Source organism: Oncorhynchus tshawytscha, linkage group LG10 (genome assembly GCF_018296145.1).
Source record: "Oncorhynchus tshawytscha isolate Ot180627B linkage group LG10, Otsh_v2.0, whole genome shotgun sequence".
Lineage (NCBI taxonomy): Eukaryota > Metazoa > Chordata > Actinopteri > Salmoniformes > Salmonidae > Oncorhynchus > Oncorhynchus tshawytscha.
Genome location: NC_056438.1, coordinates 74,400,506 through 74,425,057, shown reverse-complemented (window position 1 = coordinate 74,425,057; position 24,552 = coordinate 74,400,506). Strand labels below are relative to the sequence as shown.

General features: G+C 46.0%; 1 protein-coding gene across 1 annotated transcript in view; it reads left to right on the top strand.

The window, feature by feature from the left end:
- LOC112260878 (supervillin) overlaps positions 1 to 24,552 on the top strand; it is a 118,776-nt gene that overhangs the window by 28,012 nt on the left and 66,212 nt on the right. Inside the window, exons 2-6 of the mRNA XM_042329049.1 lie at positions 8,671 to 8,734; positions 11,716 to 11,807; positions 12,021 to 12,078; positions 13,140 to 13,294; positions 13,683 to 14,574. Of these exons, the coding sequence (XP_042184983.1) occupies positions 8,671 to 8,734; positions 11,716 to 11,807; positions 12,021 to 12,078; positions 13,140 to 13,294; positions 13,683 to 14,574 (1,261 nt within the window). The remainder of the gene's footprint in view (positions 1 to 8,670; positions 8,735 to 11,715; positions 11,808 to 12,020; positions 12,079 to 13,139; positions 13,295 to 13,682; positions 14,575 to 24,552) is intronic.

Below are 24,552 nucleotides of genomic sequence, written 5' to 3'. Positions count from 1 at the left end.
CCTACCATTGACTATGTACAGACTCCGCCTGCGTCAGAACTGCAGGAGTTGTGACCCTTTTTGTTGTTGTTTTGTCATAGTTGTGTCTATGAGGGAGGGAATACTGTCACCTCCAGGTAGGTGTTTGTCCCCCCGTGTGCTGAAGGTGTCAGGTTCTTGTCCAGTTCTGGCATTTAGGTCGCCACAGACTAGTACATGTCTCTGGGCCTGGAAATGATTGATTTCCCCCTCCAGGGTGGAGAAGCTGTCTTCATTAAAGTATAGGGATTCTAATGGGGGGATATAGGTAACACACAGGGGTACATTTCTCTCTGTTAAGATAATTAATAATGACATTTCTAGCCATGTAAAATGTTCCTGTTTTGATAAATTTAATAGAGTGAGTTAGGTCTGCTCTATACCAAATGAGAATATCCAATGAGTCTCCTCCCTGTTTCACACCTGGTAGTTTGGCAAACAGGTCCGTCTCCTGTATACCATGTTTCTTGTAGGATGACCGTGTCTGGGTTCCTGCTCTTAAGGCCAAAGGCAGATGACATCAGACCTTGTATATTCCAGGATGAGATAGTAAACACTTTGTGTTCCATGTTGTAGTGTTTTCGTGTGGTTTAGGACCATTACAGTAGGTGTGAGCAGAGCATGTTGAGCATCTGATACATACATCTCTCCCTGCTTTTGCCACGTTTTTAGTCATTTAGCAGATGCTCATATCCAGAGCGACTTACAGGCGCAATTAAGGTTAAGTGCCTTGCTCAAAGGCACACCGGCAGCTTTCGGTTACTGGCCCAACGCTCTTAACTGCGAAGATACCTCTTTCTCTCCCTGCTTTCTCAATTCAAAGGGATTTATTGGCATGGAAAACATATGTTTACATTGCCAAAGCAAATTAAATAGACAAACAAGGGAAACATTAGTGAACATTACTCTCTCAAAGTGTAGACGTTTCAAATGTTATATTATTGGCGGTGTACAGTGTTGTAATAATGTGAAAATAGTTTAAGTATCAAAGGGGGAAAAAATAAACAGATAAATATAGGTTGTATTTACAATGTTTTTTGTGCTCCTCTGGTTGCCCGTTTCCCATGGCAACGGGCCACACATCTTGCTGCTGTGAATAAACACTGTGGTATTTCACCCAGTAGATATGGGAGTTCGTCAACATTGGATTTGTTTTCAAATTCTTTGTGGGTCTGTGTAATCTGAGGGAAATATGTCTCTCTAATGTGGTCATACATTTGGCAGGAGGTTAGGAAGTGCAGCTCAGTTTCCACCTCCATTTTGTGGGTAGTGTGCATATAGGCAGACCTGGCTCTGGAGAGAAGACCGGGTAGAGCGGCCTTTGTCAATAGCAAGGCTATGCTCACTGAGTCTGTACGTACTCTAGGTTCATCTCTGTAGGTAAGGGCTTTGTGATGGATTGTGTGGGCGTCGCTTCCTTTTAAGGTGGTTGAAGCATTAACAGCTCTTCTGGATTTTGATAACTAGCAGGTATAGTCTTTCTCTCCCTGCCATTTCTCTTCTCTCTCTCTCTCTCTCTCTCTCTGTGCCCCCCATTCTCCTGCTTTCCCCAAAGTCTCACTCTATTTGTGATGACTTAGACAAGTGGTATTTCGTGTTCATTTAGATTGTGTCTGCACCTCTGTGTGCGGCACTATTGAAACCTTTCCAATGTCTATAACTGTATGTGCAGGAGATTACAAACGGACTTCCTGGTTGGTCACAAAGCAGGTTCAATGAGTTAGTCACCTGTCTTTGATTAAAAACACAGAAATAACTATTGATTTTCTGCCTAATTTAAGAAAGCTAAACTTAGACACACTATATACATACTTTTGTATATATAGTGTATGTGGAGCCATTAAAATTGAGCACACAGCCATTCAATCCCCATAGACAAACATTGGCAGCAGAATCGCCCATACTGAAGAGGTCATAGGATGCCACCTTTCCAACAAGTCAGTTTGTCAAATCTCTGCCCTGCTCGAGCTGCCCCCGGTCAACTGTAAGAGCTGTTGTTGTGAAGTGGAACCGTCTAGGAGCAACAACGTCACAGCCTCGAAGTGGTAGGCCACACAAGCTCACAGAATGGGACCACCGAGTGCTGAAGTGCATAGCACGTAAAAATAGTCTGTCCTCGGTTGTAACACTTTCTACTGAGTTCCAAACTGCCTCTGGAAGCAACGGCAGCACAATAACTGATCTTCAGGAGCTTCATGAAATGGGTTTCCATGGCCAAGCAGCCCCATACAAGCCTAAGATCACCATGTGGAATGCCAAGCGTCTGCTGGAGTGGTGTAAAGCTCACTGCCACTGGACTCTGGAGCAGTGGAAATGTGTTCTCTGGAGTGATGAATCTGGGTTTGGCGGATGCCAGGAGAACACTACCTGCTTGAATGCATAATGCCAACTGTAAAGTTTGGTGTAGGAGGAATAATGAGCTGGGGCTGTTTTTCATGGTTCGGGTTAGGACCCTTAGTTCCAGGGAAGGGAAATCTTAGCACTACAGTATACAATGACAATATAGATGATTCTGTGCTTCCAACAGTTTGGGGAAGGCCCTTTCCTGTTTCAGCATGACAATGCCCCTGTGCACAAAGTGAGGTCCCTACAGAAATGGTTTGTTGTGATTGGTATGGAAGAACTTGACTGGCCTGCACAGAGCCCTGACCTCAACCACATCAAAACACCTTTGGAATGAATTAGAACACTGACTGCGAGCCAGGCCTAATCGCCCAACATCAGTCCCCGACCTCACTAATGCTCGTGGGTGAATGGAAGCAAGTCCCCACAGCAATGTTCCAACATCTAGTGGAAAGCCTTCCCAGAAGAGTGGAGGCTGTTATAGCAGCAAAGGGGGGCACCAACTCTATTTTAATGCCCATGATTTTGGAATGAGATGTTGGATGAGCAGGTGTCCACATACTTTTGGTCACGTAGTGTATATAGTAGACTCATAGGTTAAAAGTAGTGATCATGTAGTCTGTGTTTTTGGTTGTTGAGTCAATAAGTCCATGCCCATTGTAAGCGTATCTTTTAAAAAATACAATTATTTCAGAATAGTGCTGCAAGTTGGCTGTAGTATACGCTTCTGTCCTACATCCCAAATCCCACCCTATTCCCTATATAGTGCACTACTTTTGACCAGAGCCTCTGGATGCACCTCTCTCATCAGTCTTCCTGGCGCCTTCCTCCAATCCCCTTTCAGCGTTTTTATCATCAGGGCTAATTTCTGCCTGTAATCTGATTATGGGCTCTGAGAAGGTTTAGCACCCTGCCTGCAGAGCCTCTCTCTCTTTCTCTCATCTCTCCCTCCATCTCTCTCTCCCTCTGTCTCCATCTTTGTCTCTCCCTCTATTCTCTCTGTCTACATTGAGCTCCCTGGTTGCGCTCACTCACATACACATAGTGTCTGTCAGACTGCTACGTGGTCTGAGCTGGAGATCCACTCCTGCTCTGTGCTGTTGCCTGGCTGTGTCTGTTTGTCTGCATCACTGCTGCTGTGACTGTCTTTGAGCTTCGTTACCTGCTGTCACCCGGGACAGGGGGCCTGTCATCCGCGTGTGTTCCGTCTGTCTTCAGCCTCCTTACAAGTATGTTCCGGAACCCATGGATCACTAATTATCTCAGCCATGTCAAATACGGTTTCGATGGGCAAGGTAAGGAGGAGGACGAGGACAAGGAGGGGGGTGTTAGCAGTACTGTTTGCACTTATTGTTCACTCATAGGAAGGAATTGTTCTTGTGTTGTGCAGAGAGGTGAGAGATTCCAAGGGCATGCTCTCTTAAGGAGGGGACTAGCTTTTTACTGTGTCGACTGTGTGTGTGTTAATAATTATTCAGATGTCCATCTGTCCATTTGTGGACTTTGAGTTGCTGTTTCTTTGTTACTTCTCACCTGATTCAAACTGTCCTGGTGTTAAACAGGTGCTTTATCCTTTGTTGTCCATGAATCATTGTATTGCAGCAAATCTTAACACCCCTCTCCTCCACGCACTTCAAAGGCTGTACTGTATGTACAGAGGTAAGATTATAATTTGAGCCAGTTTGCTGCAGCAGGAAATGTGAGTTATTATATGGATTATAATTATTGGACATTTTTTTTTGTAGGGGTTGATACATTTTGTTGATGGGGCTAATCAAGTCTGACAATTTTTGTTGTGTGGAAATTACAAACTTTAGAAGCCTTTCTAAACCTTGAATACATATACTGTCTCAGTAGCAAAAGAGTGATCAAATGAAGATCCTACATCTGTATCAAGCTTCTCAGAGTAGGAGGGCTGACATAGGATCAGTTTGGCCTTTTTTTAGATCAAATTGAGTAAGATTACATTGACAGCGGGTCCCTGATCCTGGATCAGCACTCCTAATCGGAGAAGCCTAATACAAACGGCTCTAGATAAGACTATGGAGGATGACTGAGAGGGTGGTTTGCATGATCTTAGCTGAAGATGACACACTCTCTAGTCTCTCTTGGCTCCTGTGACGCCTGCCTGCGTGTGGACAAGACGAGCACCATTTTAACATGGTCTATTTTTCACTTGATCTTTTCCTCTGTGCATTTATAGAAAATCTCTTTATTCACTGAGCTCACTTTTGACAGTTGCCTACGACAAGCTCAGGAGACCATGTTCTTTTCACTCTGCTGCCCATGAAGCAACCAGACATTGCCATGATGTGGGGCGACTGACATATCTCTTCTTAAAGTCCCAGTGCAGTCAAAAACATGATTTCCATGTCTCAAGGCTTAAAAGTCCTTCTTTAACCTGTCTGCTCCCCTTCATCTACACTGATTGAAGTGGATTTAACAAGCGACATCAATAAAGGATAATATCTTTCACCTGGATTCACCTGGCCAGTTTATGTCATGGAAAGAGCAGGTGTTCCTAATTTTTTTGGGGTTGGAATAATACTGTGACATTGTGAGGATGATAACAATGCCCTTTTAGAGTAAGAGCTGTTTGAAAAGACCGCCTGAAATCCCACCTGTTTTGGTGGGGTGGATGGTATCACTAGGCAGTAAATAAGTTAAACCAATAAGAAACAGAGTTACTAACTTCTCTGCCAATCACAGCTAGTTTTCAGTTTTCCCCTCCCCACTCAGACCACTCCCAGACAGTCCTAGCAAAATTCTTGTTTGAGAAATTGATCTTTACTCTAAGAAGCTATTTTTCACCATTTTTATTGAAAACGATCACTGTAAGGTACTTAATTGTTAACCAGAAATGATTTAAAAACGTCTGCCTTGGACTTAAGACGACCTGACTAACACCCCCAGACCAACTCTAATCGCTCCATCACCACCCATGACAACACCTACACACACACTGCTTTGCTGCACAGTTCATTGCTCTGTCTTGGTCTAGTCTTTATTGTAAAATTAACGTGTTCTCAATGACTTACCTGGTTAAATAGAAGCTAAATAACCTACAACTACCAACACTCCCACCGTCCGTCCTGGCTGGGCCACCCCTCTTTGTCGTCATCCATTGGCTTATGGGGCCTAAATAACCAGAATACAGGTGTATTCTGGGGTAGAGGAGCCTTGCCCAGTAACTTGACCTGCTCCTATACTGGGGAGAAAATTCACCACAGGGTTATATTGCTGCCTGCCTGGAGTAGAGGGACTGTCAACTTTGGACTAGCTTTATTTTTGGATGACAGTGGGAGTTGATAAAAATGCTTATTTAATGAATGCACCTTGGTTGAAGAGCAAGACAGTGTTCCTTTCCTGCTGATTACACTACATGGCACCTGCTTGTTGTACATCTCATTCCAAAATCATGGGCATTAATATGGAGTTGGTCCCCCCCCCATTGCTGCTATAACAGCCTCCACTCTTCTGGGTAGGCTTTCCACTAGATGTTGGACCATTGCTGCTATAACAGCCTCTACTCTTCTGGGAAGGCTTTCCACTAGATGTTGGACCATTGCTGCTATAACAGCCTCCACTCTTCTGGGAAGGCTTTCCACTAGATGTTGGAACATTGCTGCTATAACAGCCTCTACTCTTCTGGGAAGGCTTTCCACTAGATGTTGGAACATTGCTGCTATAACAGCCTCCACTCTTCTGGGAAGGCTTTCCACTAGATGTTGGACCATTGCTGCTATAACAGCCTCTACTCTTCTGGGAAGGCTTTCCACTAGATGTTGGACCATTGCTGCTATAACAGCCTCCACTCTTCTGGGAAGGCTTTCCACTAGATGTTGGAACATTGCTGCTATAACAGCCTCCACTCTTCTGGGAAGGCTTTCCACTAGATGTTGGACCATTGCTGCTATAACAGCCTCTACTCTTCTGGGAAGGCTTTCCACTAGATGTTGGACCATTGCTGCTATAACAGCCTCCACTCTTCTGGGAAGGCTTTCCACTAGATGTTGGACCATTGCTGCTATAACAGCCTCTACTCTTCTGGGAAGGCTTTCCACTAGATGTTGGACCATTGCTGCTTTAACAGCCTCCACTCTTCTGGGAAGGCTTTCCACTAGATGTTGGAACATTGCTGCTATAACAGCCTCCACTCTTCTGGGAAGGCTTTCCACTAGATGTTGGAACATTGCTGCTATAACAGCCTCCACTCTTCTGGGAAGGCTTTCCACTAGATGTTGGAACATTGCTGCTATAACAGCCTCCACTCTTCTGGGAAGGCTTTCCACTAGATGTTGGACCATTGCTGCTATAACAGCCTCTACTCTTCTGGGAAGGCTTTCCACTAGATGTTGGACCATTGCTGCTATAACAGCCTCCACTCTTCTGGGAAGGCTTTCCACTAGATGTTGGACCATTGCTGCTATAACAGCCTCTACTCTTCTGGGAAGGCTTTCCACTAGATGTTGGACCATTGCTGCTTTAACAGCCTCCACTCTTCTGGGAAGGCTTTCCACTAGATGTTGGAACATTGCTGCTATAACAGCCTCCACTCTTCTGGGAAGGCTTTCCACTAGATGTTGGAACATTGCTGCTATAACAGCCTCTACTCTTCTGGGAAGGCTTTCCACTAGATGTTGGAACATTGCTGCTATAACAGCCTCCACTCTTCTGGGAAGGCTTTCCACTAGATGTTGGAACATTGCTGCTATAACAGCCTCTACTCTTCTGGGAAGGCTTTCCACTAGATGTTGGAACATTGCTGCTATAACAGCCTCTACTCTTCTGGGAAGGCTTTCCACTAGATGTTGGACCATTGCTGCAGAGACTTGCTTTTTTTCAGCCACAAGAGTATTAGTGAGGTCAGGTACTGATGTGGGCTCCCGAGTGACGCAGCGGTCTAAGACACTGCATCTGTGCTAGAGGCATCACTACAGACCCTGGTTCGATTCCAGGCAGTATCACAACCGGCCGTGATTGTGCGCTCCCCTATGGGACTCCCAATCGGCCCAGCGTCATCCGGGTTAGGGTTTGGCCGGGGTAGGCCGTCATAGTAAATAATATTTTTTTTTCTTAACTGACTTGCCTAGTTAAATAAATAAAAAATGAGGCGAATATGTCTGGCTCGTAGTCGGCGTTCCAATTCATCCCAAAGATGTTCGATGGGGTTGAGGTCAGGGCTGTGTGCAGGCCAGTAAAGTTCTTCCACACCGATCTCGACAAACCATTTCATGATGGACCTCACTTTATCATGCTGAAACAGGGAAGGGCCTTCCCCAAACTGTTGCCACAAAGTTGAAGCACGGAATCATGGACAATGTCATTGTATGCCATAGCGTTAATATTTCCCTTCACTGGAACTAAGGGGCCTAGTCCGAACCATGAGAAATTCCTCCTCCACCAAACCTTAGTTGGCATTATGCATTCGGGCAGGTAGTGTTTTCCTGGCATCTGCCAAACCCAGATTCGTCTGTCAGACTGCCAGATGGTGATGGCATGATTTATCACTCCAGAGAACACGTTTCCACTGCTCCAGAATCCAATGGCGCAAGCTTTACACCAATGCCAAGCGTCGGCTGGAGTGCACATGGTGATCTTAGGCTTGTGTGCAGCTGCTCGGCCATGGAAATCCATTTCATGACGCTCCCGACGAACAGTTATTGTGCTGAGTTGCAGCACTCGGCGGTTCCATTCTGTGAGCTTGTGTGGCCTACCACTTCGAGGCTGTGACGTTGTTGCTCCTAGACGGTTCCACTTCACAACAACAGCTCTTACAGTTGACCGGGGGCAGCTCGAGCAGGGCAGAGATTTGACAAACTGACTTGTTGGAAAGGTGGCATCCTATTGATGTTGAAAGTCACTGAGCTCTTCAGTTCTCTTCCAATCTACTGCCAATGTTTGTCTATGGAGATTACATGGCTGTGTGCTCGATTTTATTCACCTGTCAGCAATGGGCGTCGCTGAAATATCCAAAATCACTAATTACTTTTGGACATGTAGTGTAGCTTTACTTTCACAGCTCTTGACTAATGCTATTAGACTCTGTTGAGAAGGGAAAAAAACAGTTTCCCTTTTTTCCCAGGGTTATTGTTGATTTCAGGAGTGAATGCCTTATTTAGGCTGGAGTCTAGTTCTGGTTATCGAAAGTGTGTAATTCCCTAAATGTTTCCATTTTAGATTATGATGAACAGATTGCAGTGGGAGAATTGATCATTTTTGAACATGGTGGATTCTAGTTTTTTTTTTGTCCATTTATCAATGGCACATTTTTGATAGTATGGACTTTTCCTCTCTGTTTCACTCCAGGCTTTGGAACTGAAGCTCCAGTCAAACTCTGCACTTCAACCTCACTGCCAACTGAAGCTCTGAGGTGGGAAAAACCATGTTGTATGCACTTACAGTATGTGTCATGCTCTACTCACGTTTATCAACTTTCAAAGCAGTATAACTTCTTCCCCATGTTTTAAGCTCAGAGTCTGTACTTTCCTAAACTGTAAAAAAAAAAATACAGCCTAGATACAGTCGTCTGGGCCCTGGTAAGAAGTTGTGCACTGTAGGGAATAGGGTGCCATTTGGGACTCGACTATTGTATATGCCATATCGTCAGGAAAAGGGGGTAGATACTGATAATGGTCAGTTCTTCAGACTGGTTTAAGACTCGTCTTTCTTGCCTAGTAAGCGTTAAACGATGGACAAGCTTGGAGCGGCTTATCCCAAGATGCTTTGTTCAAATGGGAGAACAGAAGAACAGTAGTTCCTCTATTAGGATTGCTTTGTCTGCCATATTCAGTAGTCTCTTTCTATCCTGATGGAATTAACATACTCCTGAAGCATTTCCATCCTTTAATTTGTTCAAAGCTAGTCATGTGATCATTCGGTAATGTGTCATAGTTGTACTGTTTTGCACTGGGGACCATTGTAAAATCTTTTGATTGACAAGTAAGAGAGTCTGTGTGTCATTGTGACAGCAGAGATGTTTAGAAGATATTTGCCTGGGTATGTATCCTTTTGATTCCCCTCTATAAAGCCACTAATACATGATCCTGATGGTTTCCTGGAGGTGGGTCATGTTGGGGTTAGGGGTTAACCTATGCCAGGTCTTGTTAGCCTCATTCTTAGCTAGATCCCTCCCTCCCTCGCGGAAGTGGATGACTCAGCATAGTACAACATTACCTGCATTGACCATGGGGACTGACGAGACCATGGGGACTGACGAGACCATGGGGACTGACGAGACGTTTATTCCCTTAAAGGGACAATCTGCAGTTGAAAGGATAACAAAGCGCTCGTCCCACTACTGTTTCGGTAGAAAGCTAAGGGATGGGTCTGGAGAAATGTAACCACTCTCAAATGTCTAGACAGCTATGGATGCAAGGACTATAACCATCCATGATATTACAATTATAGATTTGACCATGTTTTAAGGCTCACGTGTTTACATTGTGGTTGTTTGTAAACATTGGAGTAAAACAACATTTTTACTCTGATGGGGTACGTCAGTTGAACTAAGCACATGAGGCATTTGTAAGTTATATTCTTTGAGAATTCATGAGTATACAGTATATCATTATTTCTAAGTCCAAAAATGTATGTAGCAGCTGCAGATCGACCCTTTTAAAGGCAGTGAATATAGTAATAGAAGTAGACATGTTGACTTCACAACCTTCAAATGGTTTATTACCGTCACCAACTCAGTGGCCTTGTGGTTGGTGTCCGCCCTGAGATTGGAAGGTTGGACATTCCATCTCATTTTGAGTTGGACCAAAGAGTCAAAAAATGGAACCCTATTCCTCTCTGCTTGACACTCCGCATTAAGAAGATAGATTGTGGCCCTGCGATTAGGCTAGCGTCCTGCGATTAGGCTAGCGTCCTGCGATTAGGCTAGCGTCCTGCGATTTAGGCTAGATAGGCTAGCGTGCTGTCCAAGAGGTGTACTTGTATATCAAGCTGCCTCACACGACAGAAACAGGAGGTGGGATCCTGCCCCTATAGTTTGTTCTGTCTGAGACAATGACATGTATGACTAGAGTAATTTGATATCCATTATGTGAAATGTATCCTGTATGAATTTGTGTTAGTACCTTACTGAACACTGGAATATATCGTACATGTATAGAATGTATTCAGACCAGTTTACTTTTTCCACATTGTTACTTTAATTAAATTTTTATTTTATTTGAAAATGGATTCAATAAAAACAATTCCTCAATCTACACACACTACCCCATAATGACAAAGAGAACATTGTTCGAGACAGGATTGTGTCGGCACAGATCTGGGGAAGGGTACCAAAACATTTCTGCAGCATGGTCGCCAAGAACACAGTGGCCTCAATTCTTAAATGGAAGAAGTTTGGAACCACCAAGACTCTTTCTTCCTAGAGCTGGCCACCCTGTCAAACTGAGCAATCAGGGGAGAAGGGCTTTGATCAGGGAGGTGACCAAGAACCTTATGGTCACTCTGACAGAGCTCTAGAGTTCTGTGGAGATGGTTGTCCTTCTGGAACGTTCTCCCCATCTCTGGAGCACTCCACCAATCAGGCCTTTATTGTAGATTGGCGAGACGGAAGCCACTCCTCAGTAAAAGGCACATGACATCCCTCTTGGAGTTTGCACCTAAAGGACTCTCAGACCATGAGAAACAAGATTCTTGGCCTGAAAGCCAAGTTTCACGTCTGGAGGAAGCCTGGCACCATCCCTACGGTGAAGCATGGTGGTGGCAGCATCATGCTGTGGGGATGTTTTTCAGCGGCAGGGACTGGGAGACTAGTCAGGATCGATGTAAAGATGAACAGAGCAAAATACAGAGAGATCCTTGATGAAACCCTGCTCAGGACCTCAGAATGGGGCAAAGGTTCACCAACAGGACAATGATCCTAAGCACACAGCCAAGAAAATGCAGAAGTGGCTTCAGACAAGTCTCTGAATGTCCTTTAGAAATGCTCCCCATCCAACCTGACAGAGCTTGAAAGGCTCTGCAGAAAAGAATGGGAGAAACTCCCCAAATACAGGTGTGCCAAGCTTATAGCATCATACCCAAGAAGACTCGATGCTGTAATCGCTGCCAAAGGTGCTTCAACAAAGTACTGAGTGAAGGGTCTGAATACTTGTGATATTTCAGTTTTTATTTTTAATAAATTAGCAAACATTTCTAAACCTGTTTTTGCTTTGTCATTATGGGGTATTATGTGTAGATTGATGAGGGGGAAAAAACAATTTAATCAATTTTAGAATAAGGCTGTAACGTAACAAGATGTAGAAAAATCCAAGGGGTCTGAATACTTTCTGAAGGCACTGTACATCTTGAATAGCAAGTCTCATAATATGATGCTAGATTCATCTGAACTTTCAGCTTTCAGAACGACTATTCATTCCGGGACAAGACTGCGCTGGTAAGGAGTGCTACTGATCTCGACGCAAATCTTCTGGCAGTCCTTCCCAAAGGTGTGTTGCATCCCGAACACCGACTGCATCCTAATGGCACCTTATTCCCTTGGCACTACTTCTGAACAGGACCCATAGGGCTCTTGTCCAAAGTGGTGCACTAGATAGGGAATAGGGTGCTATTTGGGATTCATCCTTTAAAATAGGAATAATAGACTAATGTTACTGTCATCATTATGTTTTGTAATTTTGTTTTTCCTTTTTCTTTCCCAGTTTCAGAATTAAAGAAACATTTTGAAAGTGTTGTCTCTATTGATTTGGAAATGAACAGGTATGTTTCCATTTGTGGATTCAGAACCCTTGACAATGACAACCCTCCCTCTGTCCCTCCTTTTCCATACATCCTTTCAGTCCTCATCCACTGTCATAGTTACCTCAGACCGTTTCTATACATCCTTTCAGTCCTCATCCACTGTCATAGTTACCTCAGACCGTTTCTATACATCCTTTCAGTCCTCATCCACTGTCATAGTTACCTCAGACCGTTTCTATACATCCTTTCAGTCCTCATCCACTGTCATAGTTACCTCAGACCGTTTCTATACATCCTTTCAGTCCTCATCCACTGTCATAGTTACCTCAGACCGTTTCTATACATCCTTTCAGTCCTCATCCACTGTCATAGTTACCTCAGACCGTTTCCATACATCCTTTTAGTCCTCATCCACTGTCATAGTTACCTCAGACCGTTTCCATACATCCTTTTAGTCCTCATCCACTGTCATAGTTACCTCAGACCGTTTCTATACATCCTTTCAGTCCTCATCCACTGTCATAGTTACCTCAGACCGTTTCCATACATCCTTTCGGTCCTCATCCACTGTCATAGTTACCTCAGACTGTTTCCATACATCCTTTCAGTCCTCATCCACTGTCATAGTTACCTCAGACCGTTTCTATACATCCTTTCAGTCCTCATCCACTGTCATAGTTACCTCAGACCGTTTCTATACATCCTTTCAGTCCTCATCCACTGTCATAGTTACCTCAGACCGTTTCATGTTGATACTACAGTAGGGTGACAACATTTTGTTAACTTTCCCAAAATTCCCAGGTTTTCCAGAAATTCAGATTTAGAAGATTTCTGGATGTCCTGTTTATTCCTTTCTTCCTTTTGAAGAATGTGGTTGTTTTTCATGATTTGTATTTATTTGTTTTGTTAGTGTACTTCCTATGCTACCTTCATTGTGCAATTGTTGAGATGCAGGGATCCCTTGCAAAATAGACCTTGGTCTCAATGGGACTCTCTGATAAAATAAAGGTTAAATAAATAAGCAAACTGTTTCACTGTGATAACACAGTAATCTCTGTATCCACCTGTCTGGTATGAAGCAGGAAGGAGAGGATAGCAAGGCGTCTAGAGGGTATAGAGAGTGACGTTCCTCCTGCCCTGACGCCCAGCTGTGCCGGCCTGGTGGTCAACCGTATCCTGGAGGAGGACTTGCCACGATACACCCGGGCCTCAGACCCCTGTGAGCCAATCATGGGTATGTATGCTGACCACTTTTGGGTGACAACCTGTTTCTGCTCCCTTGCCAACTCGTCGTGTCATGCCATGTTTGAGACGTTGTGTTCGTATGATTTAGGGTGTGTTCCAAATGCCACCCTATTCCCTATATCACAGGTATCCAACTCTTACCCGGAGCCTGTTGCTTTTCTATTCTACCTGATAATTAATTGCACCCACCTGGTGTCCCAGGTCTAAATGAGTCCCTGATTTAGAGGGGAACAATGAAAAGGAAACGCAGTGGAACTGGCTTCGAGGTCCAGATTTTGAATTTGATACAGCTCTGGTCACAACGTGGGCACGATATAGGCAGTAGTGACATTTGGGACACATCATTACTGTGTGTTTGTCTCCCTCTGGTTCCACAGTGAAACGTTACAGCAGAGAAGACATGGAGATCCCACTGATGCAGGTGTCCTCCCCAGACAGACGGTCCAGGGCCAGACCGGAGGACCAGCCTGGACCAGCCGCCCAGCCCCACACGGAGCCTGTCCTATCCCTCCCTGGCGGCCCAGGGGACCCAGTCAGCTCCAAGGCTGAACGGATCGCCCGCTACAAAGCCGAGCGCCGTCGCCAACTCTCTGAGCGTTACGGCGTCGTCCTGGATCAGGAGATCAACATGGACTACTCCCCCCGTTACTCGCGCTCACGTAGAGAGTCTGACGTCTCCGACAAAGGGGCCCCAGCAGTCACCGAGCGTAGGAGAGAGAGAGAGGAGGTGGAGGAGGGAAGAGAAGGAGGGAGGGAGAGTTCTCGCAGGGCTCCCTACAGCTCCAGACTGGGCCGGGTCTTCATGCAGGCTCACCCTGCTGAGGCTGACCAAGCTCCTGCCCCAGGCCACGGTTCTGCCCATACCCAGGCCCCTCCGCCCACCCTGGCCCCTCCGCCCACCCTGGCCCCTCCGCCCACCCTGGCCCCTCCGCCCATCCGGGCCACCACCTTCTCAGAGCGGGAGAGTATGATAAATCTGGAGAACTATCGGCTGGCCCAGGAGAGGACAATGGCAGGAGGGCCCAGAGGAGCCAGCAGTAGGCCACAGGATACCCTCAATACCCAACCCCAGCAGACCCTTCCCCAGGCCAGCCCTCTGGACCAGCATCTCAGTCCCCCTTCATCCAGGGCCTCATCCAGGGAGTCTTACAGAGTGGATGCCGTCCCCAGCTCCCCCCTGACAGCCCGCCGAGCCTCCCTGCCCTACGGCATCTCACCCGGGGACCTGTTCATCGAACAGCAGGCTCAGGCTGTCCTCAGCAGACATGGGTGAGTTCAAATCCGCTTTGTTATTATGATGCACTCTGTCTCCATTGAGTTTGATCAAGTTTCAAATGCACTGTATGCACATCCAATAAGTTGCTGAACAAACTCCTAAAATACAGACCGTCCCCAAATCCAGAACAAAATCAAGAAAGCGTTCAGTATTATAAAGAGACCAGTATTATAAAGAGACATTATTGCATGGAACTCATATTGCTCAGATGAAAAGCAAATCTGGTTTAAAAAACCAGAAGAAACACCTCACGGCACAACGCCTCTCCCCTATTGGACCGGATATAGTTTGTGTGTGTATTAATATGTAGCAATGTGTGCCTTTAAAAAAAAAAATGTTTTAGTTCTGTCCTTGAGCTGTTCTTGTCTATTAATGTTCTGTATTATGTTGTGTTTTGTGTGGACACCAGGAAGAGTAGCTGCTGTTGTTTGCAACAGTGAATGGGGATCCTAATAAGATACCAAAAAATAGACACCCTCACACTAATGAATGCTCCTGCGGTTTTTGTGAGGCTTGAACCTTCAGGTCATCAGTAATGTTTTCTATGAGTTCAGATTAGGTCATGGCCATTTTATAATAACACCCTCTCAGATAAGTTCGATCTCTGTATCAACTCGGGTTGCTTTCAGCATTGACTGACCACTTTAAGGATTAGTTGCTGTATGTTGTTGCCCTTGGTAACAGTGTGTTAATTGTGCCATTTAGGGGCTGTATCCAGACTGTGGTCACAGTGTTCTATCACGCTAAGCACTGCTCTGGTTTCATAGAGGTGCTCTGCCTGCCAGGGTCTCATCAGGGTCCTTAGACGGGGTACTGGGTGCGTTTGAGAGGGGGTAGAGGGAACTATCAATTAGTTGGGGGGCGTTGTTCAGTGGGTTGGGTTTCACAGCTTGCCCTGTGAGGCAGACCTGAGGCCAGACCAGAGAAAGAGGGGGAGAGAGCACACGTTTCAGATACTATAGCCTGTTACGAAACCATTTAGCCAGCCTACTGCTATCGCTACACTTGCTAAGTCTAGTGTTTCTAGGCCTGGCTAAATGATCTTTAACCTGTCTGAAACACTATGCAGGCCCATTATGTCCTGCTCTGTTATTGTATAGGTCTAATGGCACAGTTCAAAACACTATGTATTGTCCTGTAGCCTGGCAACCTTGTCTCAGAGCCACTGGTCTCTCCAGACAGACTCAGGATGTGATACTGTTGCTGACTCCCAGTATATCGATGTAGCTAGACCTACTATGTACTTATTATAGCTAGACGGGTTTAAAGGGGCTTTTTCAGCTGAATTTAAGAGAAGAGCAGTCACAGATTAGTCAATCGTAAATCAATGTAGTTTAACACAAGTTGCAACAGGGAGACTCCTCCCAGCACAGAAGCAGAAAAAATGTCTAATGTGCCTTTTGGAGATAAGCCCTTTAAATTCTAATCCGACAGTATCAAATGTTCTGCAAACACCAGCCCGAAAGGCTGCAAGGAGGACACAGCACCAGCTGCTACAGAATCACAGAGATACATTATCAGTGTGTCCCTGGCCCAGTGTTGCGTCAGACTTTAACCATAACATTGATACGGGCAGTTAGACAGGTCAACGGTAGGAACCCCAGTACTTAGTTACAGTTAGACAGGTCAACGGTAGGAACCCCGGTACTTAGTTACAGTTAGACAGGTCAACGGTAGGAACCCCGGTACTTAGTTACAGTTAGACAGGTCAACGGTAGGAACCCCGGTACTTAGTTACAGTTAGACAGGTCAACGGTAGGAACCCCGGTACTTAGTTACAGTTAGACAGGTCAACGGTAGGAACCCCGGTACTTAGTTACAGTTAGACAGGTCAACGGTAGGAACCCCTGTACTTAGTTACAGTTAGACAGGTCAACGGTAGGAACCCCGGTACTTAGTTACAGTTAGACAGGTCAACGGTAGGAACCCCGGTACTTAGTTACAGTTAGACAGGTCAACGGTAGGAACCCCTGTACTTAGTTACAGTTAGACAGGTCAACGGTAGGAACCCCGGTTACTTAGTTAGTTAGACAGGTCAACGGTAGGAACCCCGGTACTTAGTTACAGTTAGACAGGTCAACGGTAGGAACCCCTGTACTTAGTTACAGTTAGACAGGTCAACGGTAGGAACCCCGGTACTTAGTTAGTTAGACAGGTCAACGGTAGGAACCTCGGTACTTAGTTACAGTTAGACAGGTCAACGGTAGGAACCTCGGTACTTAGTTACAGTTAGACAGGTCAACGGTAGGAACCCTTAGTTACAGTTAGACAGGTCAACGGTAGGAACCCCGGTACTTAGTTGCAGTTAGACAGGTCAACGGTAGGAACCTCGGTACTTAGTTGCAGTTAGACAGGTCAACGGTAGGAACCTCGGTACTTAGTTAGCCGACAGACAATCAGTTGAGGAATTAAATGATTCGTCTTTAGTTGGTGACAAAATACAGGAAACGCCAACAAAGTGTCTTAATAGGCCATTGGGTCACCACGTGACGCCAAAATAGATTCTACAAGTGTGTGGATCTCTTTCAAGAGAAATCCCATAATTTGGTGTTTTGTTGACGGTGATGTAAAGCGCTGTCTCAGGAGCCAATCCGGTATCTTCCATTAGTGTTCAATTGAGATCTGGTGACAGGCACTTTAAACCCCCTTTGAAACCCCTCTTTCAAAGCCACTTAGATCTCTTCTTGGTAGCCAATATAATGGGCAACTTGGCATTTTTATACGTGACCCTAAGCATGATGGGATGTTAATTGCTTAATTAAATTTGGAACTGTGTGTGTGTGTGTGTGTGTGTGTGCGTGTGCACCTGCTGTCAGTTTGCTTTGTATTCCTCATTTACTCAAGTGCTTCCTTTATTTTGGTAGGTACCTGTAGTTATTCTAATGGCCCAGTCTGTCTTTTCCTGTAGCCTGGCAGCCTTGTCTCAGAGCGACTGGTCTCTCCAGACAGACTCCGAAGGTGATGCTGCCTCTCAGTCTCTTATCAGCTGGCCATCCAGGTACTGGAGTAGGAACATATTGTATGGGCAGACCTGGGTTCAAATACTATTTGAAACCTTTCATATACTTTCAATGTTTGCTTTAGCCTGCCTGGAGTGCCAGGTAGGCGGGGTTTGCGCTTTCAATACCTTTTCTATTGGTTTCATTGTACCAGGCAAGTTCAATCAAGCACAGATACAATATTTGAAACGATTTCAAATAGTATTTGAACCCAGGTCTGTGTACGGTATGGGTGTGTCTGACCTGTAGACCCCAAAACACTTCCCTAACCCATCCTCCCGAAGGATACCCTAATAGTGTGTGTGGATATTATATAATCATAGTTAGCATTCCCCTAATAATTTTGTAATCTCCAAGTTAACAGGTGCTTAACTTGTAATCAACATTTTGCATGCTTCATCCACTTAGTGTCTTACGATGTTAAGAAAAATCTATCTTTCAAATGTCATCAAACATGCTTATCAGGGAATCGTAAACCTGTTGCACACAACTGCCACAAGTGAATGCTTTGGTCACACTTGAGTAATTGTCCCCCACAATGAAATCCGGGAGGAGACTGTTAATCTTTCTCTGTCCGTACGTCGCAGGTAATATCTCAGACAGCACTGGTCCGATTTTGACGAAATTTGGGTGAATGATGTCTCTTGCCATAGAGATGCGGCATTTACGAAAAATACACTGATTGGCCAGATGGTGGCGCTATCACTTTGAAAGGTCACACCCCTCACACAGTTTGACCAAAATTCATGAAATTTGGTACATATGTCCTTCATATGTCCATATGTCCTTCTGTTGCCTTGGGGACCCATAAGATCCACCGTGATGGATTTTCTGTAATTTTTTATTTTGTGAAAAACACTTAACACTACTCCTCTGTATAATAATAATAGTAGAGAGAATGATTTATTTCAGCTTTTATTTCTTTATTTCTTCATCACATTCCCAGTGGGTCAGAAGTTTACATACACTCTATTAGTATTTGGTAGCATTGCCCTTTAAATTGTTTAACTTGCGTCAAATGTTTCAGGAAGCCTTCCTCAAGCTTCCCACAATAAATTGGGTGAATTTTGGCCCATTCCTCCTGACAAAGCTGGTATAACTGAGTCAGGTTTGTAAGGCCTCCTTGCTCACACATGTTTTTTCAGTTCTGCCCACACATTTTCTATGGGATTGAGGTCAGGGCTTTGTGATAGCCACTCCAATACCTTGACTTTGTTGTCCTTAGGACATTTTTCCACAACTTTGGAAGTATGCTTGGGGTCATTGTCCATTTGGAAGACCCATTTGCGACCAAGCTTGAACTTCCTGACTGATGTCTTGAGATGTTGCTTCAATATATCCTCATAAGTTTCCCTCCTTATGATGCCATCTATTTTGTGAAGTGCACCAGTCCCTCCTGCAGCAAAGCACCCCCACAACATGATGCTGCCACCTGTGTTTCACGAAGAATGGTGATCTTCGCCTTGCACGCCTCCCCCTTTTTCCTCCAAACATAACGATGGTCATTATGGCCAAACAGTTATATTTTTGTTTCATCAGACCAGAGGACATTTCTCCAAAAAGTATGATCTTTGTCCCCATGTGCAGTTGCAAACCGTTGTTTGGCTTTTTTTATGGTGGTTTGGAGCAGTGGCTTCTTCCTTGCTGAGCGGCCTTTCAGGTTATGTGACTATAGGACTCATTTTACTGTGGATATTGATACTTTTGAACTGGTTTCCTCCAGCATCATCACAAGGTCCTTTGCTGTTCTGGGATTGATTTGCACTTTTCGCACCAAAGAATGTTCATCTCTTGGAGACAGAACGCGTCATCTCCCTGAGCGGTATGATGGCTGCGTAGTCCCATGGTGTTTATACTTGCATACTATTGTTTGTACAGATGAACATGGTACCTTCAGGTGTTTGGAAATTGCTCCTAAGGATGAACCAGGCTTGTGGAGGTCTACACTTTTTTTTCCCCCTGAGGTCTTGCAGCGCGATCTGCGTCAGAAATAGAACTGACTTCTATTTTAGCCCTTGGCAACGCAGATGCTCGTTGGCGCGCGCAATAATTGGATAATATAGATTTCTAAATGTATTTTTCAGCGAGTGGTGTAGTCAGCCTGTTAGTGTATGTCAAATTCTACTGTTAAAGCCTCGCTACTATTTGTGACATGAGGAAATGTTTGACGGGCAAGGAGGCATGGCTGAGTCAAATAGGAATCATGACTTAATGAAGTGGGGATTAAGGAGCTCAGCCATGTGCTTCTCGTCAGTAACAGCCACATCATCAACATGAAGGGATATGGACAGCTGTGAGGAGGAGGGTTTATTCTCCAGGTCTTTAACCGTTTTCCAGAACTTCTTGGGGTTAGACTCACAGAGAGAGAACTGCTCCTTAAGTAACTAACTTTGGCCTTCCCGGGTGTATAAGTGGCCATCACTTCAAACCAACAGGATTTGTGCAACTTATGTAGCATAGCCTGATCCTACATCTGTTTGTGCTCTTGCCAACTCCATTGCTGTTAGTGTTTGTCAAGCCAAACATGACAGTGAGGGACAAGGATGGTTGGCATAATGGAACTGTCAGACCCGCATTCAGGCTACTGTATGTGTGGATTATGACTAGCCTGAGTGCTATTATTTCTCATTTGCTTGAATGAGAGCCAGTCAGCCTGAGTATGTGTGAGTCTTTCGCCAAATGCTGTTCTTGAGGTGGTAGTAACTCTGCAAGATCACGGTCGAACCAGGGGTTGAACCTGTTTTTAATTCTCATTTTCTTTATGGGGGTGTGTTTGTTAATACCACTGAAAACATCAAAAGAAGGTCCAAGCGTCTTCAGAGGGCATCAAACTGAGTCTATACCATTTTACAGATGGCCGTGAGGGAAAAGGATGGTTGGCATGATAGAACTGTCAGACCGGTATGTGTGGACTGATCTTCCCAGTAACGCTAGGTTTAAGTGTTAGGTCTAAATGGAGATGTGCTGTCTCTGTGTAGCGTGTATACTCTTTAAACTCCTTCCATGGCAAATGAAGCAGCAGCCCATCAATTAGGGTTGGCTTAGTGGTGTACGAGGAGATTAAGGATAAATCCCAAATGGCATTCTAGTCCCTATTTGGTCCGACCAGCGCCCTGGTCAAATGTATTGCACTATATAGGGTGCCATTTGGGACACAGATTAACATGACCTGAACAGGAAAATAGTTTAGGCTTGCTCACACTTTGGCCAAGAGAAATTAGAGTGAGCTAGAGATGACTCAGCAAGGATTAGTATTGAACTACAACATGGAGCCTGATGTCACTAGCTGAACTTGTGACACCATTCTGTCAGTCAGATGGATGTTATTTGTCTACTGTTGTCTTTATATATCCTTGTTTGTTGACCCTAGATTAATGTCATCCTTAAATTAATAATCACTGGATTTGATCACTTTTATAGTTGACTTGGTGTGCATCTCAAATGGAACCCAATTCCCTATATAATGCACTACTTTTGTCCAGGGCCCATAGGGCACTATGAAGTGAGTAAGGTGACATTTGGAACAACAAGGGCACTGACTATAGTTTATTTGGGTGTCTGTTTAATAGCCTTTGATATCTGAAGTTAGTTCATCCATCCTTCCCCCTTTTTAAGAACCAGAGTAAGAGAGAGAATGTCAAAAGATGACAGTGGAGTCCAAATGGTCCCAGCAGAGCAGGTTCTGGCTCCAGAGCCCTGAGTGAATAGACAGCGTGATCGGGCTCACACCACCACAGCTCACCAACTGTCCCAGCGCGGTCACAGCTCTGACCCTGTCACCTATCAAAAGACTGCCCCCTTCTCTCAGCCCTCCCAGTCTGCCTACGTCCACATCCCAGACCACCATGCCTCAGTACCACACACCCACACATCAGGCCCTGCCTTGGGCCACCAGCGAACAACCATGGACCCCCTGGTGGTGGAGGTGGTGCCCCCGAGGAGGAAGGTCAGTGCCGACCACATCTACACGACCCACATGGAGGGCAGGCAGGTGCTGAGAGAAGAGGTCCTCACTGAGGGTCTGCTAAAGAGCAGGAAGGCCGTGCTGCCCTCGGACATCCGCCGCAGGGAGAAGAGCGTGGACGACCCCCAGAGAGGGGAGCCCCAGCTGGTCCCAGGCAGCAGCCAGGACGATTCTGCCACCTCAACCGGCATGGAGTGGGAGAGCTACGGCACCGGGGGAGGAGAACCAGGACTCACCAGAACCAGGACTCAAAAGAGTGGGAGACTAGGCCTCAGGACAGGGTCCAGCAGCAACCACAGCACTGGTCTAGCCACATCCAGGACACAGAGGAGACAGGTCCAGCCAGGCCTATGGAGATCTCTTCCTACGCCCAGCCCAGACAGCAGCCCCTCCGCCAGCAGAGCCAGTGTCAGCCTGGGCAACATAGAGGCAGTGACTCGGCCGTCTACCTCCAGAGTGGCGCCTCCCTCCCCCAGGCCAAACCCAGTAGCATGGAGCCCGCTGGGACACACAGGCCCCCCAAGCCCAAGGTCCGCACATGCTCCATGTCCGACATCGGCGTGAGCCAGCGCCCGGCTGCCGACAGGAGCATGGAGAGGACAGCAGCCCAGCTGGCCAGGGAGGGAGGAGTGGCGATGGGGGTGCTGCCCAACGGGGAGGTGGGAGCCCTGGACACCAGGGTCTCTGTGGCCCAGCTCTGACACTCGTACCTGGAGAATGCCAACAGGAAGCCAGAGCTGTAGGTGGAACAGCATGGATACCACTGGCTAGCTACAGACTCTTTAATTTGATGTGGTTAATTACATAACACTGATGTAGACCATCATCCTATTATGAGGCTTAAGGTGTTGGCGCTTGTGTGCATTTTAGGGCAGTGTATTGCATAGTCAAACATGATATTGAGATCTAGGCCTGTTTGAGGTGTAACTTACTATTTGTTAAGCCACCTGCTTGGACATTCTGTCAGCCTGTTGGGCAAACATGAACCCTCACACATGTTGTGCTGTGTGAGGGTTCATACACAATTGGGCTGCTGACAATTTCTCAGATTTTGGGGACAGATAATATTTTTTGGGGTGTGATCGTGCTCTAACCTGGATTGCTGTGGAAGACGTACTAAATGCATCATCAGTATTGAACTGCCCATTTGATCTCTCAACATTATTCTCATTTTATGTTGCCGTCGTCGTTATATCCATCCCTAATCACGACCCTAAAAGGGAGCTGACTAAAGTAGAGCTAACTGCTATGGAAGTAGATCCGGCTGCTGGGAGCGCTGATCGGGAGCGTGGTGTGGCAAGGAGGCCACGGCGCTACATCAACCCAGGGGACAACCGCAAGTCCTCTGAGAGGTTTAGGACCCAACCCATCACCTCTGCAGAGTGGCTAGAGTCTGATAGGTGAGAGTATTAGGATGTAGCCCAGAGTGGATGAAGGCTGATAGGTGAGAGTATTAGGACGTAGCCCAGAGTGGATGAAGGCTGATAGGTCAGAGTATTAGGACGTAGCCCAGAGTGGATGAAGGCTGATAGGTCAGAGTATTGGGACGTAGCCCAGAGTGGATGAAGGCTGATAGGTCAGAGTATTGGGACGTAGCCCAGAGTGGATGAAGGCTGATAGGTCAGAGTATTGGGACGTAGCCCAGAGTGGATGAAGGCTGATAGGTCAGAGTATTGGGACGTAGCCCAGAGTGGATGAAGGCTGATAGGTCAGAGTATTGGGACGTAGCCCAGAGTGGATGAAGGCTGATAGGTCAGAGTGGATGAAGGCTGATAGGTCAGAGTATTAGGACATAGCCCAGAGTGGATGAAGGCTGATAGGTCAGAGTGGATGAAGGCTGATAGGTCAGAGTATTAGGACGTAGCCCAGAGTGGATGAAGGCTGATAGGTCAGAGTATTAGGACGTAGCCCAGAGTGGATGAAGGCTGATAGGTCAGAGTATAGGACGTAGCCCAGAGTGGATGAAGGCTGATAGGTCAGAGTATTAGGACATAGCCCAGAGTGGATGAAGGCTGATAGGTCAGAGTATTGGGACGTAGCCCAGAGTGGATGAAGGCTGATGGGTCAGAGTATTGGGACGTAGCCCAGAGTGGATGAAGGCTGATGGGTCAGAGTATTGGGACGTAGCCCAGAGTGGATGAAGGCTGATGGGTCAGAGTATTGGGACGTAGCCCAGAGTGGATGAAGGCTGATAGGTCAGAGTATTGGGACGTAGCCCAGAGTGGATGAAGGCTGATAGGTCAGAGTATTGGGACGTAGCCCAGAGTGGATGAAGGCTGATAGGTCAGAGTATTGGGACGTAGCCCAGAGTGGATGAAGGCTGATAGGTCAGAGTGGATGAAGGCTGATAGGTCAGAGTATTAGGACATAGCCCAGAGTGGATGAAGGCTGATAGGTCAGAGTGGATGAAGTCTGATAGGTCAGAGTATTAGGACGTAGCCCAGAGTGGATGAAGGCTGATAGGTCAGAGTATAGGACGTAGCCCAGAGTGGATGAAGGCTGATAGGTCAGAGTATTAGGACATAGCCCAGAGTGGATGAAGGCTGATAGGTCAGAGTGGATGAAGTCTGATAGGTCAGAGTATTAGGACGTAGCCCAGAGTGGATGAAGGCTGATAGGTCAGAGTATTAGGACGTAGCCCAGAGTGGATGAAGGCTGATAGGTCAGAGTATAGGACGTAGCCCAGAGTGGATGAAGGCTGATAGGTCAGAGTATTGGGACGTAGCCCAGAGTGGATGAAGGCTGATAGGTCAGAGTATTGGGACGTAGCCCAGAGTGGATGAAGGCTGATAGGTCAGAGTGGATGAAGGCTGATAGGTCAGAGTATTAGGACATAGCCCAGAGTGGATGAAGGCTGATAGGTCAGAGTGGATGAAGTCTGATAGGTCAGAGTATTAGGACGTAGCCCAGAGTGGATGAAGGCTGATAGGTCAGAGTATAGGACGTAGCCCAGAGTGGATGAAGGCTGATAGGTCAGAGTATTAGGACATAGCCCAGAGTGGATGAAG